The sequence below is a fragment of the Stigmatopora argus genome, chromosome 10 (genome assembly GCF_051989625.1).
Source record: "Stigmatopora argus isolate UIUO_Sarg chromosome 10, RoL_Sarg_1.0, whole genome shotgun sequence".
Taxonomy (NCBI): Eukaryota; Metazoa; Chordata; class Actinopteri; order Syngnathiformes; family Syngnathidae; genus Stigmatopora; species Stigmatopora argus.
Genome location: NC_135396.1, coordinates 2,797,276 through 2,813,143, shown reverse-complemented (window position 1 = coordinate 2,813,143; position 15,868 = coordinate 2,797,276). Strand labels below are relative to the sequence as shown.

Genomic DNA, 15,868 nt, shown 5'->3' with positions numbered 1-15,868 from the left:
GTAGTTCTTCTTTGGAAAATTACTTTTGTAAATATCGTATTCTTGTTGTTACAGTAAAAACAATAATTGAAATTTATGAAATTTTTAAATATCAAAATAGATGTTTGCTAAGAGAATTAACAGTCGAAAAGCCACAGAATATTTCCAGATTTTATTCCGAGGTGCATTCTGGGAGAAGCATATCAAATACATCCGTTGCGAGGAACCGATTTGAAAAACGCCTTCATTTTGCAATAAGAAATGTGCATTAAACGCACTTTCATGTTATGTCATATTTACAATTATTCTTTTATATAATTACACCTAAGTCATACCTTACTACCTAAATCACAAATCACATGCAGTTCACACCTAATACGGTGTGAGGCGCTAGATTTCCAATGGAGTAGTGTCAAAACAATAAGTTAAGGCGAAGAAGATGTTGCTACAAAAGCAACGTAGCACACTTCAAATTGTAGCCTTACAAGTTTAACCACTAAAAGGACTAACACTTCCGTCCATAAACTCTAACTAGGCAGTGTGTTTTATGATTCCCCCTTTATCTAAATTGCTTTTGTTATTGTGGAGGCGAAATTAGTAGATTCGGATTGATAGGCAGCTAAACTGGACTACGATAGGGGGCTAGCTCCAGACAAGAATGGATCTATTTGACGACCTACCAGAGCCAATTCAGACCGGTGAGTGACCCCGGTTTCACGGGTAATTAATTCTAAACGACATTAACTCCAACACATCCGGTGGTCGTCACTAATTAAAATGATATACATGAGCTACTTCAATTCAATTGAATGCTTTTATTGTCAATATACAAGTAAAATTTGATTTAAAGCTTTCACCACGTAGTGCACAAATAACAACAAAAAACAGACAAATAAATAATTAATAAATAAGAAATACATAAATAAGTAGTGCAAGTTGTGCCATGATCATGCTAGGTAGAGTTGACAATTGATAATGTAATAACAACGTGGTAGTAATAGGGGTAAAATAGGAAGACGTATTGATGTTCACATATTTATTTTCACCCTCATATTTGTTTTTTCATGTTTAACCTAATGTAGAAAACAGTGGAAACTTAGGGCAGTTGAAGCTTTTTTAATAAATGTAAAAAAACTAACAGACAAAAAAGAATAAACTTGTGACCACAAATCACAAACACTTTTTTTCAAAATACTACAACTTTATTTGTGTGGACATATGTTGTCAGGTCCTGCCTCGGCCGCCGTCTCGCCGCCATCCGCCAAAGATGTGGACGACGATGAGAAGCGCGTCAAGCGGAAACGAGAGGAGGAAGAATGTGCCGTGTCCGCCAAAGAAGAAGAGGAGACCAAGAAAGTTTGTAGAGAAGGTTTAGGCCTCTGCCAACATGTCTAATGATGCTTGGCGTCCATGATGCAACTCGTCTTACTCCGTTTGCATGTGTGGCGTTTTTGTTTTTCTCTGTGTGCGCGTTCATGTAACGTTAGGCCTCCCGGTGCTGCGTGGCTACGTGGCGGCGAGGCGCGGCGAGCGTGAAGAAATGCAGGATGCTCATGTTCTACTTCCTGACATGAGTAACTGCTTGGCAACGCTACCTGCACAAATGTAACGTAAATCTACTCACACGGGTGTTCGTATTCAATAATCTGCCTAATATTTGTGAATATTTGATGTTTCTGAAGATCAAGGGTGTCCTATTTTGCTGTTTTTGACGGCCACGGCGGCGATCGAGCCTCTCGCTTTGCGGCCGAGCATTTTCACCTCATTCTGGCAAAGAACTTTCCTCAAGGTAAAGATAAAGATTTTGTCTTGCGGAAGTTTAATTCAAAATACATAATACGACCTCAAAACTCTGACCACAATCGACATAGATGACAAAAATTGGATTTTTTCAATATAGTAACCTTTTCAATATAAATGTGTTTTCTAGGTGAAAATGAAAACCTGGACAAGCTAATAAAAAAATGCCTTTTGGACACTTTTCGCCAGACAGATGAGGATTTTCTTAAAAGAGCATCCAGCCAGTAAGTTTGGTTGCACAGGATTGCATTTCATAACTCCTCTTTTGTTGTAGTTTTTTTATATTGTTTTATTTGTTTATTAAAATCCTCTTTGTGGAACAGGAAGCCGGCATGGAAGGACGGCTCCACGGCGACATGCATGCTAGTGCTGGACAGCACGGTTTATGTGACCAACTTGGGGGACAGCAAGGTATCTATTGCACTGTGAGGGAGAACGGGGTTTGTTGTCACAATTTTGGTTGCTGTTATGTACTTTACTTTCACTATGGGTCACTTTCTGCTCACTCTTGGGCATTTACGGGTCACTTATTGTGTAGAAGGAATAGTAAAATCCTAAAAAAGTCAATTTCTATCAAACGTGACAACCAATTCCATGTGACAGCTTACCCCGTTCCCCCCAATATGTCAGAAATACTGAAATAATTACTAAAGTTTTATCTCGCCAGGCTGTATTGTGTCGCATGGAGGAGGACGGAGAAGCCCCGGAGGGACAGCGACGGCGGCCGGCCACGTTAGCGCTCAGTCGAGACCACAATCCCACCATCTACGAGGAAAGGATGAGGATCCAAAGGGCGGGAGGAACAGTCAGGTATCTGGAATTATTACATCTCTTTTCTATTTTATTCTGACGTATTTTTTTTTGTTCTTTATCGCAGGGAAGGGCGGGTAATGGGCGTCCTGGAAGTGTCACGATCCATCGGTGACGGTCAATATAAGCGCTGTGGTGTCATTTCCACACCCGACCTGAGAAGGTGTCAGCTGACAGTTAACGACAGGTGAGGTCATGTCTCACACACACAGATACACACACCGTCAAACTAGAAGAAAAATAGAATTGTCATCTTGTTTTCGACCTTCGTAGGTTCATCATCTTGGCCTGTGACGGCTTGTTTAAAGTCTTCTCAGCAGCTGAGGCTGTCAGATTTGTCCTTGATGTCCTGCAGGTAATGAAAGGAAGCCATTTTAGTTTGGCTTTATTGCAATACAAAATGTGGGAGAAATAGGCTGAACTTTATGCTATGTTGTCTTAGGACAGTACATTTAGAGGCAAGGAGGAACAGTTTGAGGCAGCCTGTCAGCAGTTGGCCAGTGAGGCAGTCCGGCGGGGCTGTGCTGATAATGTCACGGTTATCTTAATTTCTATTGATTTCTGAACTGTTGTAATGTTGACTTTTTTTTCAATAAAATACCTGACTTCCACTGTCAAAGTATGTTGCTGTTTATTACTGATGTACACAATCACAAAAAAATATTTAGTATAGCGAATGTATTCGACAATAGGCAAGGCAGAGATATTGCAACATTTCATTTAAAAAAATTCAATATTTTCTGATTATAGTGAGTTCATATTACCCAATCCTGTTTTTGCTGTGTATAATATATACTATATTAACTGTATGTGTGTGTTAATTAGGGAAGTTAGAAAAAATCTACAAGTGATTTCTCCAGTATGTACCCACAATATTATTCTGTTATGTAGTCATAATCATGGAAGACTTACAGGATAAGTATGTACATTAAAATGAATAATATTCCAAATATTTAGTCGTAATAATCGCAGTACCTGATTCCACCACTTGGTGTCTCCCCAAACTAAACAGAACCCGGATGTAAGCTGGAGGCGCCAATGTTAGCATCACTTTGCATGTGTGGGATGCTGACAGCTGTGGGAGCCCCAACACAAACTTGGCTTTTACGAGCACATGCAACACGACAAGTTTACAGCTAAGTAAATTTCGTATTTTTTAGCCGTAGTCATATATATAGGAGGTCGTTTTGCTTCCAATAAGCAGTTTCCGTGAGTGTTAGCAGGTCGGCTAACCGCCTTGGTGTTTTGGACAATATACTCTTCGACGGTTTTAAGGTGCCCTCACTCAATATGAATTTATTACTTGATTTCTCGGAGTGCGTCGAAGATTCTCCGGAATTCAAGTAAGCGACTCGCTCCATTAGTTGTCTATAGCACGCGCATGCGGGTCATTTTCACATAATTCAGCAAATAACGGTAAAGACACTTTCAGAAAATGAATAATTTACAAAATGCAATTCAAGCATTCTGATTATCTCTAATTAGCAACACTAGCACTGCCTGGAAATATCTTAGCTGGAACTTTAATGAAAACATAATTAATTAAAATTTAAAAAATATGGGTGAATATTTGGAATCTTTCCTTGTGCCTTTCTTTTCTGATATCGTTCCCTTTCTTTCTCTAAATATTTGTGATAGGCTCCAGGGTCATTTTTAATCTTCTCCCTGCATTTGCGCATCGCTGCAGCATTAGATTTTTTCGCAGGTGGCTTACCGCCTTTTTTCTTAAATGGATTCATGTTCTGGAAATTTTACAAATCAAAGCAGGAATTAGTATACACATAAACATAGCATAACATGTTAGCGTCATCTCTACATATCTGTTGTATATTTAAAAATATGTATTTCATCTCTACATATCTATTGTATACACCTTTTAATAACGGTAAAGACAAAATTTATTAACGGTAAAGACACAACATTCCACCTCAGCCTTTGACATTGGTAGATGGTATTTCTTGGCACTCAGTAAATGATAGTGTTCTGCATGCATACACCATGCCCAGTTCATTAAAAAGCAAAGTAATTATGTTCACCAAGTTTTTAGGACATCGGTAAAGACATGGAATTGTTACGACATTTCACAGGTATGGTCCTTACCTTGGTTTTAGTTTCATTCTCATGGCTTCTGCTTAGCTGGCGTTGACAATATGGCTGACAACATCCTGGTACTTCTCCCACACCAGCCACCTGGTGTATTTACTGTGAATTTTTTGGTGTATTTCTCATGTGATAACGGTAAAGACACACTAACTGATATGAAAGGTACATCAGTAAAACTGTTTGCAGTTGCAATTCTTTTGCATTTTTCTCAAAGACAACTTGAGTGAAAATACTATTGAAACAAATCTAAACAACACATTCTAAATAGAGACAAACAAATAAATCATAACCCGACTTTTCATTCCTATAAACTGTGACACTAGATTCTGGACATCTAACGGAGTGGACAAATTCAACATAAACTGGCTCTCAATGTATTTGTGTCTCAAATAGATTTCTCTTAAAATTGGTGCCAAATGTAGTATAATATGTGGCAAACAAAGCAGTAGTAATTAATTTTTATAACTTTGTAACACATAAAGGGAAAGTCCAGGGCCATATCTTTACCGTTATTTGCTGAATTATGTGAAAATGACCCATGCGTACTTTTATGCATGCAACTTTCTTTTGTTTTTAGGCTAAACCTGGAGCACTTTGAGGACGATGCTTCCCTGCTACAAACACAGCTGGACAAGGTACGGCGCTGATTGCAGACCATTGTGATTTATATAGCAATTATTTGGGGTTGGCACCAAAGTATTAGAATGGTCTAAATGAAGCACTTTAACTCAAATTTGGCTCTCAATGAAATGTATTTTTTGTATTCAGACAAAACTATGAAAATTGACCTGTCTTCATAAACCACTTTGTAGTCCGTTAGTTGCTTCCTGGTCAAGTCTGCTGCTCCCGCCTCTTTCCCGGATTGGCTCGCCATCAGAGGCCGACCAATCCACATTAAGCATAGTATGACGTGTCCATTCGCAGAATAGCAAAACATCCTTTGCCGTCAAAAAAGCTTCAAGCGACGTTATTTGGTCTTCTATTATTAAATAAACTTAATGTACATCTAAAAACTTCCAAAATTGACATACCTTGCACTGCGACAAAATGTAAGTAAATAACTTTATTCTCAACAATACAACGACAAATGTACAATCACAGGGTGAACAGTTCACACAATACCCAAATAGAACTACAAAAATAATATTTATTCAATTCAAATTGTATTCTTTGTAAAGTGTCTTGGTCCTTATAGCCTGGGGGGGTGACTGCCAGGCCTCCGAGTCACAACAGATTGGACGTCTGGCCCCATCTGAGGCAAACTGAGTGGAAAACCCTTGCTACAATGTGCCTGACAACAAATGCCATCTCACTAACTCGTGTTTGTTTTGCACCCAACCAGGTGATAAGGTTGTGCGGGAAAATGGTGGAGGCGGGACAAACGTACAACGCAGCCAATCAGCTGTTCCTCACTGGCCTATTCGAGCTTTTTGCACGGCACAAGGATGACGGCGTCATGGCGGTGAGGACCTAATACGAGTATTTCTCATCAACAAACTGAAATTAAATATTTTGCCTTCTGTTTTCCTCCCATCTTTGAGTGTATTCTATGATTTAGATGGAATTCATGGACAAAATACGAGGGCCTTCTTGGCTAAGAATAATTGTTTACCGACTGTTTTTTTGTCCTCTTAGAATTGCCTCACCCAGTTCGAGCAAGGCCTGCAGGAGCTGCTCACGTTTCACACTGTGAGTCATATACAAAGAAGTAACGTGGGGAAACGGGGTTGCTCGTCACAATTTTTCACTCTCATGCATATCAGGGCAACAACACGCCTCATGGTCATACATTTATTACAAACTTGGTTTGGATTTGAAATCTTTTTTAATTTTCAACTTTTCAAAAAAAAAAATACAGCAATTTCTTTGCCTGCTATAAGGGGTCAATAAGATAACCTAATAACATCACATTGCCATTAAATTAAATGCATTTCTTCAAAATGCCACATGTCAATTTAACGACTACTATTACGCAAAATTGACCTTTAGTTGTCAAGTTGTAGCAAGTGTAACAGCCAACCCATGTGACAAGCAACCCTCTCATATCTCTATGTTCTTAGATGCTGTTGGACCAGAGCCAGCGAGCTATCAGTCATCAGCTCAGTAACCTGTGCAAGAAGTAAGTGCACACATAGACTAGGTTTTAAACTCCAAACTGAAATCTCATCCTTCGTTTGAATCTGTTTGATTGGTCACGCCACTGAATTGACGCGTGTCATCATCCTTGTTTTTGAGGTTCCTTCCTCAGCTGTCAGAGACGCGTGCGGAGTTTGTGCGAATCGGTGACGATCTGGACACGGCGGCCGCCAAGAGCGCTCAGGTGTCTCGACACAAGATGGCCGACGCCGAGAGAGCCAGTCACTTGCTCACGGCCACCCGGAAATGCTACCAGCACTTTGCCCTGGATTATTGTCTGCAGGTAAACACAGCCGTACATTCAGACGGAGCGAACCCCCCCCAAAAAACCGACGTTTTTCCGTCTTTTTGTGTCGGTCAGCTCAACACATTCAAAACGCAACAGAAGACGGACATTTTGAACTCCGTAAGAGCAGAAATTCAACACCGTTTCTTATCTTATCATGAACTCCTCCGCCATTTATAGCCTGACTGAGTGTGTTATTTTTTTTAAGGTGTTCTCTTTGGTCAACGCTCAGCTGACATTCTTCCATCAAGGATTCGATCTACTCCGGGATCTCGAGCCCGCTATGAAGGTCATGGCAGCGCAGGTCAGCGAATGTGTTCAACGCTAAGCGATCGCCATTTTCGACGGTTTTACTAAAGAAGATTCGGTTGATTTTGCACACAGCTCTGCGAGCGGTCGGCCGAGTGTGCAAGCACACGGAAAAATCTGGAGAATGCTCACCTGCTGGTCCAACAGAGAGTAAGTCAGTGACATCACAAATGTATTTAGCTCCTACTTACATAATGGTAATTACCGTATTTTCTCGCGTATTAGCCATGTTTGTAACAAAAAAAAATTATGACTCAATCAAGGGTACGGCTTATATGCGCATAAATTAGACAAGGTGACAAAGCTGAAATGCCATAACGAGAGAAATTGTAAATTTCAACGACTTTTAGGCAATTTTAAGGGTACAGCTTATACACGGAGGTGGCTAATATGCGAGAAAATACGGTACTATGAAATGAAGAGGATTTTATTTATTTCATTCAATGGTTTTAAAGTATATTTTCTTTTTTTTTTTAAGAGAAAAAGGTTAAGGTGGGAAAAAATATTACTGACATGCCACAAATTGAAAATATAAGCATGTATAAATATTGATTAGGTTTGTTTCTTTTCTTAGAATGATCCATATTATGATAAAAGTTTAATCATGGGACTTTTCATCCCCCTGTGAATTTAATTAATTTAATTTAGTTTTCTAATGCATTTGAACTGAGAAGTGTGACGGAATGAATGTGGATGAATGGATTGGACGTCTATCGCCGTCAATGGCAGGCAATGATTGAAACATTATTCTGCTTATTTACGCGTAGGATGCCTCAGGAGAGACGCCGGTCCAGTCGTGTCACGGGAACAATGATGTCATCCAAGGCTACCTCTTCAAACGTTCTCGAAGGAAGTTGAAAACCTGGAAGAGGTCGCTCAAAAAACGTCGGAAAACGCAAACGGGTTTAAAATAGCAACCGGAATCATTTTGCTTTCACGTGTTCAGGTGCTGGTTCGTCATCCGAGACAACCAACTCGTCTATAGGAAGACCCACAAAGTATATTTTCTTTCATTTCCCTGTCGTTCAACTCACAAGACATTTACCGCAATTTTCTTCTGGGCTCTTCAGGAGGCATCCACGCTTCTGTTCGAGGACCTCCGACTGTGTGCCGTCAAGTCTTTGGAGGACGTGGAGCGTCGATTCTGCTTCCAGCTGATGTCTGTTCACAAGTAAGACAAAAAAATTGACAGAACTGCACATGAAGAAAGACACATAATGCCTTTGTTTTGCTAATACCATATTTTCTCACATATAAGCCACATTTGTAACTCAAAAAATGAAGACTGAATCAAGGGTACGGCTTATATGCTCACAAATTAGACTTGATATGCACGAAACTGCAAGGTGACAAAGATGAAACGCTATAACGCAAGACAACGCGAACGATATGGTCATTTATTTCAAAATAGAGAAAATATAGAGATAAAACGCTAAACAAAATTTATTTTGACGTCTATGAATGAAATTTAAGAAAAAAATAAACCATATTTAGCATAAAACGTGAAAAAAATCACTTACTTGTGCCTGCCGTTGCCCGTTTTGGGCGTCGCCATCTTACCCAGGGATGACAAACGAGACCGCTACGGACACACCTCCTGGTTGTACTGCTCACCTGACTTCCTTTTTTAATTTCTCAACGTGTGATTATTTTTCTTAAGATATTCCCTTCAAAATAATACTCCCTATTAAAACCATGAATATGGAGGTGTAAATTGTGAATCAGGGGGCGTCTTGTACGAGAGAAAATGTCAAATTCAACCATTTTAAGGGCGCGACTTATACGCAGAGGCGGCTAATATGCGCGAAAATACAGTAATCATAATTAATGCATAATAAAACACATCTTTGGCGAGAAACGTTTGGATTTTAACATGCATTTATATATCCATTTTTCAGCCAGACTTTTTTCCCCTCCATTTTGTGTCTGTCTTATCAGGTGTTGTGTCCTCCAAGCCGACTCTGAGCACGTGCGGTTGGCGTGGTTGGACGCGTTGCAAGGCAGCATCGACATGGCGTATCGCGAGCGGGGCCAAGCTGCGCCGACGCAGGCACGCTCCCTCATGGCGCCTGCGATATAATCTCTTACAATTTAGTATATTAATATTTGCATGTTTCTCGTAGCCCAAGGAGTCCCTCCCATCCAAGGCCGGCGACGACGACGCTGCAGCCAATCAGGGAAAGGCGGTTCTGGCTGCGGCCATGCGAGGCGCCGGCAACCGACGGTGCTGCGACTGCGGCGAGGAGGAGCCGCGATGGGCCGCCGTCAACTTGGGTGTCACCGTGTGCATACAGTGTTCGGGGATACACCGGTACGCCGCTGGCTACACACCGTTGCCGTTTTTGAATTGACTTTTTATTTTATATATATATATATATTTTCGTTCCAGGAGTTTGGGCGTGCACGTGTCCAAGGTGCGCTCGCTCACGCTGGATTCGTGGGAATCGGAGCAGCTCAAGGTGAAACTCGGCATTACAAAAATGTTACGAAAATTCAAGCGACTCAAGCACGCATCTTCATGAGCTAACTAGTTAAGGATTTCTTTCAAAACTGGCACCATTCGAGGAAAACAGACCATTGGTTTTCAATGCTACGTTCAACAAATGAAACATTTCTTGGTAAAACCCACACAGCAGGAACTGACCCAGAATTAGCCCGAAATCAACAGAAAGTCAGCCCAACATGCAGGAGTTTATCTATCTCATCTTCTATTGTGATAACAAAAGACTTCCACTTGTTTCCTAGCTGCTTTGTGTCCTGGGAAATGACGCCATTAACAACATCTACGAGGCGGAGTGTTCGCAACGGGTCAAACCCACCAAAGAGAGCTCGCGGTAAGCCCCTCCCATCTCCCAATCGACCGGTAATCCATCCTTGACGATTGACGCCTGTATCTTCAGCGCCGAGAAGGAGGCTTGGATACGAGACAAGTATGTGGACAAGACATTTGTGAGGTTGAATGCGGACAACCATGGAACAAGTAAGTTCCTGAACAAAATGGCGGACAGACAAAGTCATCCAGTCTTCAAAATCCAATCGGCCGTCCCGTATTTGTTCGATCGCATCAAGACGGCGTCGAGGCCTCGCAGCTGTCGGGCCTCTACCGAGCCGCCGTGGCTGGAGATCTGGTCGCCATGGCGGCGGCGCTGGCCCAGGGGGCGCCGGTGAACGGGAGCGTGGCCCAGGAGGAAGGACGTACCCCTCTCATCGGGGCCGCCCAAGGGGTAAGAGTGGATTTGCGGTACTTTGCCTCGGGTTTCGCACCTATCCAGTAGATGGGAATTGGCTCGTTGAGTCCAACAATCAGCAGATAGGAGCAGATGTTGATGTTTTCTGTAGGGGTCGCTGTTGGCATGCGAGTTCCTGTTGCTGAATGGAGCCAACATCAACCATAGAGACGGAAGAGGACAAGGAGCTCTACATGCAGCGGCCACCGCAGGACACACTGGGTTACTACACACATGTACACGCAATATTTCGCAAAATCTGTCACCGGGGCTATGCTAACGTTAGCATTTTCTCAGCAGCAGAAGCTAGCTGTTTAGGAAAAATGCATTATAGAGTCCAATTCAGACGTTATGTGAATATACTTTATCTCATCTCATTTTCTGAACCACTTTAATCCTCACTAGGGTCGCGGAGGGTGCTGGAGCCTATCCCAGCTGAATTGGTGGCAAGCCAATCGCAGGGCACAAGGAGACAAACAACCATTCCCGCTCACATTCATACCTAGGGGCAATTTAGTGTCCAATCAGCCTTACCATGCACATTTTTGGAATGTGGGAGGAAACCGGAGTACCCAGACAAAACCCACACAGGCCCGGGTAGAACACGCAAACTCCACACAGGTGAACTGACTTGGATTTGAACCATAGGGGCAATTTAGAGTGTCCAATCAGCTACCATGCATGTCTTTGGAATGTGGGAGGAAACCGGAGTACCCGGACAAAACCCACGCAGGCCCGGGGAGAACTCGCAAACGCTACACAGGTGAACCGACCTGGATTCGAACCCGGGTCCCCCACTGTGAGGCCGACATGCTAATATACTCTAGTCAATCGGGACGTCAAATGTCCTCCAATTTTCGAATGACCCACATCATACAACTAAATATTTGTCTTTAAAGGCAAGTGTGTCTTCTGCTGAAGCGGGGAGCCAATCAGTACGCGGCGGACGAGAGCGGACGAGACCCGCTGGCGATCGCCGTGGAGACGGCACACGCCGACATCGTCACGCTGTGAGTTGACGAGAAACGTGCGACACGCCTTAAAAGTGGACCGACTCCATTTTCTTCTTCGTTGGTGCCTCCAGGCTGCGCATGGCCAGAATGAACGAGGAGATGCGAGATTCCGACGGTGTTTTCGGAGCGGCGGGTGAGTGAGTGCGATAGAAACTGTGAAAAAAATAAAAAATAAGGCTTGACGTGTCCGTTTGGTCCTTCCAGGAGACGACCAAACTTTTCAGGACATTTTTCGAGACTTTAGCGACATGGCATCGCACGACCCGGAGAAGCTGGCCAGACGAAATTTCCGCAGAGATGACGGGTAGCGCACTCGCTAAAGTTCAGCGCCGTAGACAACGAAGGCAGGATGTGAGTACATTTGCTGTCCGGCGTAATCGTCGTATCTCCAAAAATCAAAATGATGAACTAAGCGCTGCGATATTTGGAAGTGAATCTAGTCTCACTCAAACATTCCCGATCATTTTTTACTTCTAGTCTTAAAAAAAACATCTAGACCAGGGGTGTTAAACTCAAGTTTGGTTGGTGGGCCACATTCATGCCAACTACCGTATTTTCTCGCATATTAGCCACTTCCACGTAGAAATCGTCCCCTTAAAATGGTTGAATTTGACAATTTCTCTCGTATAAGCCGCACATTGATTCACAATTTTCACCACCATATTCATGGTTTTAATAGGGAGTACAAATGTGTTGCTTTGAAGGGAAAATCTTAAGAAAATTCATCGCACGTGCCATTTCTGAGATACTGTAGAAATTGATTGCTGGATTGCACATTGCGAAAGGGTGTTGCCTGCACGTAGACAAATTCAAAAAGGAAGTCATGTGAGCAGTACAACCAGGAAGTGTTTCCCTAGCGGTCTAGTTTTCATCCCTAGGTAAGATGGTGGCACCCTGAGGGAGCATTGGCAGGCACAAGTGAGTTTTTTTTCACATTTTATGTAAGATACAGTTTATTTATTTCTTGAATTTCATTCATAGACGTCAAACTAAATTTTGTTTAGCGTTTTACGTGAGAAAATACAGTAGCTTTCATGTGGGCCGGACCATTTTTTTCAAAAAGTTAACTTACTTGCCAATATTGTTGGCGCTAGACGTCCAATACCTTTTCCGGTAGGGGTGACTGAAAAAATCTTCAATATAATCGGTCAATCCTCATATAGGTGTTATTGTTACAAATTAACCTAACAAGTCTTTCTTCTAATGAGGAGAGGATTGGTCAAATGAATCAAATGTATTTATGCAAATATCCTTAATGATGGCATAAGTATTGTAATTGTTTGGTCGTTAAGTTATAATACACTAAAGTGAAAACTTGTGAGGAAAAGCATCATTCTTAGTCATTTTCAGGGGAGAAAGGTCAGAAAGGGAACTTTTGCGTCATTTTAACATGTCCAAATGTCACTTTAAACCCACAAAAAATGTTTACTAAGCACCCGTGTTGCCTTTTCGGCATTTTAAACGTTTTTAGAAAATAGTTTCTAAGTGAACTTCTCACACTGCTTATGTGAATTACAACTAAGTCGCTGCTAATGGAAAAAAATGTCATTTCAAATAGATTATATACATTTCATTGTTGACTGTTACTAATTTTATGCTACTATGTAATAAAAAAAGAGTCCAAAACACTGTCATTTTGTCATAAATGGAGCATTTACAAAAAAATTAAGAGCAGAAAATGTACTATATTTATGAAACACTTTTTTTATCGTATAGCATTGTTCGGGCTAACATCAGTTTACTGCAACCTTTGTCAACATGAATGCAAAAGTCCCACACGATTATTGGATCATGAATGTCTCACGCTTTAGCTTTCTTTCTTTTCTGTTTTTTTGGTGGCTCCTTCACCTCCTCCTCCTCATCCTCCTCCTTCTCCACTTCTGGTGTTTTCTTCTCTTGATCTCCACCCGTTTCCTCGACGCCATTCTCGCCTTCCTCTAATGTTCCACTTTTAGAATTCTCTGGCTCTTCGGATGTTTTCTTCTTGGTATTCTCCCCTTCTTCCGGTGACATCTTTCTCTTAGGATTCTCCCCCCGCTCCCCCACCCGTTCCATGGCGTCCCATACCTCATCCACGTCGTCCTCCTCCTTCACCTCCACACACTCGTCCTCGGAGGCGTCCTCGGGGTCTTCCAGGGGTCGGCTGGCGAGTAGCAAGCAGTTGAGGCGGGATTTCAGGTAAACCTTATGCTGCAAGCGCCGGTCCTCCAGGTTGTGGATACGCAGGAAGCGATCTAGGCCGCAGGACGCCACCAGGGGTTGCGAGGCGTGGCACTGCAGACCCCGGACTCCCCCCGACATGCCCTTGAAGCAACCCCGCACCAGACCTTTACGCAAGTCCAGGACGGCAATCTGCCCGTGTGTGTTTCCCACCACTACCGAACCCCCCGTGGCGGGAAGTGACAAGGTGGTGAGCGGGTACTCCCCGTACGTGGCCTCCAGCACGGGCCGTCTTTGGGGTGTGGAGGGGTCGTACACGTGGACCTGCCGAGAAAAAAAAATCACAAGGTATTACTAACTAGTTACTACCAAAACGCATGAGCTCTTAAAACTATACACAATGGACTAGTAACAAGTAGAGACAATAGTAAATATCGAATCTAGTAATTACGAAAACCATTTACAGTTTATATTTTTTAATTCCCATGTTATCTGACTGCTTTTACCTGATGGTATCCCGTACAGGTGACCACCTTATCGGACCCCGGTATAAAAGCCATGTCCATGACCCAGTGAGGCTGCCGGAGATTGAGCCAGTCGTTCCGCAGATTCCTCGCAGTGAACACGGGTACGTCGGGCTTCTCCAAGTCCCACACCTTCAGACAATTTTCCTTACCGCCGGTCGCCACCTTGTTCCGGTGCTCCGGATTCTGCCTCATCCGGGCTATGTTACTCCCCACGCGGATCTTCGCAGCCGGCTCGCCGCTCTCGTCCTTCCAGACTCGGAGCATGCCTCCCCCCACGCACGTCACCAGCCCGGCGCCGTCGTCCAGCGTGGCCAAGCCAACGAAGGAGCCGTCGGCGGGGTCGCCGCATTGTCGCACGTCCGTGAAGGTTCCCTTCTCGAGGCTGAACGTCTTGACGGTTCCGTCCAGCGCTGCGACCAGGAGCTCGCTCTCGGCCGGATCGCCCCAACACAAGGTACGGACCTCGTGCTGGCGACTCATCTGCGAACTGTGACAGAAGTTCAGAGCTTTTCTGCGAGACAGGCTGACGCCCTTCAGGATGCCCGTCTCCGAGCCGAGCCACACGGTGCATGGCCGGCTGCTGTCGCCCATCTCGTGGGTTCGGTGAAAACGTCCACACGGCAGCCAAAACTTTGCTCCGCGGCCCTAAACACGCTTGTGACCGAGTCGCGGGGAAGTGACGTCAGGAGTCGGATTCTTCTTCTATGCTTTTTTGGGGGTAGCAAGCCAGCCTCATTTTACCGCTTATGGTTGCTTGAGATACGACTTCAATTGATTCCGTTATTACGCTTGTAAATAAGAACGCTTGCCTCACGAGTTGTTTTATGCACACAAACATGTTTGAATGTGTTTTTAATGAAGAAAAATAACACTCGATCTTAATTTACTTGAGGAAGACATTATATAACAGCAATTAAAATGTAAAGAACTAAAAGTGGGTGCCACCAAGTGGCAGTAAATACGGTACCCATGTCAAACAGGCTCCCTTGTTCTGTTTCAGTTTCACATTTTTGGAAAGGAAACAACTTGGTATCTTTTTCTCCATCATGCGTCATTATAAAGCAGTTAAAACAGACACATTTGGGGAAGTGAGTCTGGTATTTTTGAATGGTTTTGATCTTACTTACATTGTCTGTTACTGTAGGAAATTTGTAACTGCTATAGAAAAAAAACTACGATTACTCATTCGTCATCAAACGTTACTAGGCCTCTCATTTGAAGTTAATAACGTGCGCGGAATTAGATGAAAACTGATGTTACGTCATTTGAATTATATAAAACTTTTTATTGCTAGACGTACTTGTATCTAAAAACAGTGTGAGTAACTGGCGGCCATCTTATATCCTGTTCGTATTGTCTATTTAATCATTTTCCCCTATGCAGTTAATTTCCTAAATATCTGCTTTGTATAAAAAGCAAGCTATTTTAAAAACAACTAAAAGTGGAGCAATTCATAGCTATTTTAAGGTACGTGCTATGTTGACCATTGTTATATTTATCCAAAGGCACCGACGCAAG

At 42.8% G+C, this 15,868-nt stretch overlaps 3 protein-coding genes and 1 long non-coding RNA gene across 9 annotated transcripts; 2 read left to right on the top strand and 2 right to left on the bottom strand.

The window, feature by feature from the left end:
* Positions 1-409: 409 nt before the first annotated feature.
* On the top strand, positions 410-3,208 carry ilkap (integrin-linked kinase-associated serine/threonine phosphatase). Of its 2 annotated transcripts, none has more exons than XM_077611129.1 (10): positions 410-677; positions 1,208-1,335; positions 1,467-1,584; positions 1,662-1,768; positions 1,910-2,003; positions 2,103-2,190; positions 2,447-2,589; positions 2,657-2,776; positions 2,863-2,944; positions 3,032-3,208. In XM_077611129.1, exons 2-10 carry the CDS (start codon positions 1,296-1,298, stop codon positions 3,152-3,154), a joined length of 915 nt encoding a protein of 304 aa, XP_077467255.1. In that variant the 5' UTR covers positions 410-677; positions 1,208-1,295; the 3' UTR covers positions 3,155-3,208. The 2 variants fall into 2 exon arrangements, with proteins under 2 accessions (XP_077467255.1, XP_077467252.1); XM_077611126.1 differs by having other exon boundaries at positions 1,208-1,348.
* Positions 2,084-5,579, bottom strand: LOC144083358 (uncharacterized). Its single transcript, XR_013303534.1, has 3 exons — positions 5,481-5,579; positions 2,855-2,938; positions 2,084-2,744 (listed from the first exon to the last, which is right to left on the bottom strand). It is a non-coding gene; the product is annotated as an uncharacterized LOC144083358 (long non-coding RNA).
* Positions 3,599-15,425, top strand: LOC144083354 (arf-GAP with coiled-coil, ANK repeat and PH domain-containing protein 2). 5 transcript variants are annotated; one of them, XR_013303531.1, is made up of 24 exons: positions 3,599-3,932; positions 5,270-5,327; positions 6,035-6,154; positions 6,328-6,381; positions 6,753-6,811; positions 6,928-7,111; positions 7,190-7,234; positions 7,323-7,418; positions 7,499-7,573; positions 8,191-8,294; positions 8,370-8,594; positions 9,362-9,473; positions 9,547-9,734; positions 9,813-9,882; positions 10,169-10,257; positions 10,324-10,403; positions 10,493-10,647; positions 10,763-10,872; positions 11,550-11,660; positions 11,735-11,796; positions 11,868-12,014; positions 13,688-14,171; positions 14,349-14,451; positions 14,578-15,425. XR_013303531.1 is itself a non-coding variant. In XM_077611124.1 (22 exons), the coding sequence occupies exons 1-22, from the start codon at positions 3,880-3,882 to the stop codon at positions 11,969-11,971; spliced, it is 2,082 nt and encodes a 693-aa protein (XP_077467250.1). In that variant the 5' UTR covers positions 3,600-3,879; the 3' UTR covers positions 11,972-13,291. The 5 variants fall into 5 exon arrangements, 2 of the variants coding, with proteins under 2 accessions (XP_077467250.1, XP_077467249.1); XR_013303530.1 differs by having other exon boundaries at positions 13,619-14,171; XM_077611124.1 differs by lacking the exons at positions 13,688-14,171; positions 14,349-14,451; positions 14,578-15,425 and having other exon boundaries at positions 3,600-3,932; positions 8,370-8,421; positions 8,494-8,594; positions 11,868-13,291.
* Positions 13,298-15,045, bottom strand: wdr74 (WD repeat domain 74). The gene is made up of 2 exons (XM_077611125.1): positions 14,330-15,045; positions 13,298-14,147 (listed from the first exon to the last, which is right to left on the bottom strand). The coding sequence occupies exons 1-2, from the start codon at positions 14,939-14,941 to the stop codon at positions 13,464-13,466; spliced, it is 1,296 nt and encodes a 431-aa protein (XP_077467251.1). The 5' UTR covers positions 14,942-15,045; the 3' UTR covers positions 13,298-13,463.
* Positions 15,426-15,868: the final 443 nt, after the last annotated feature.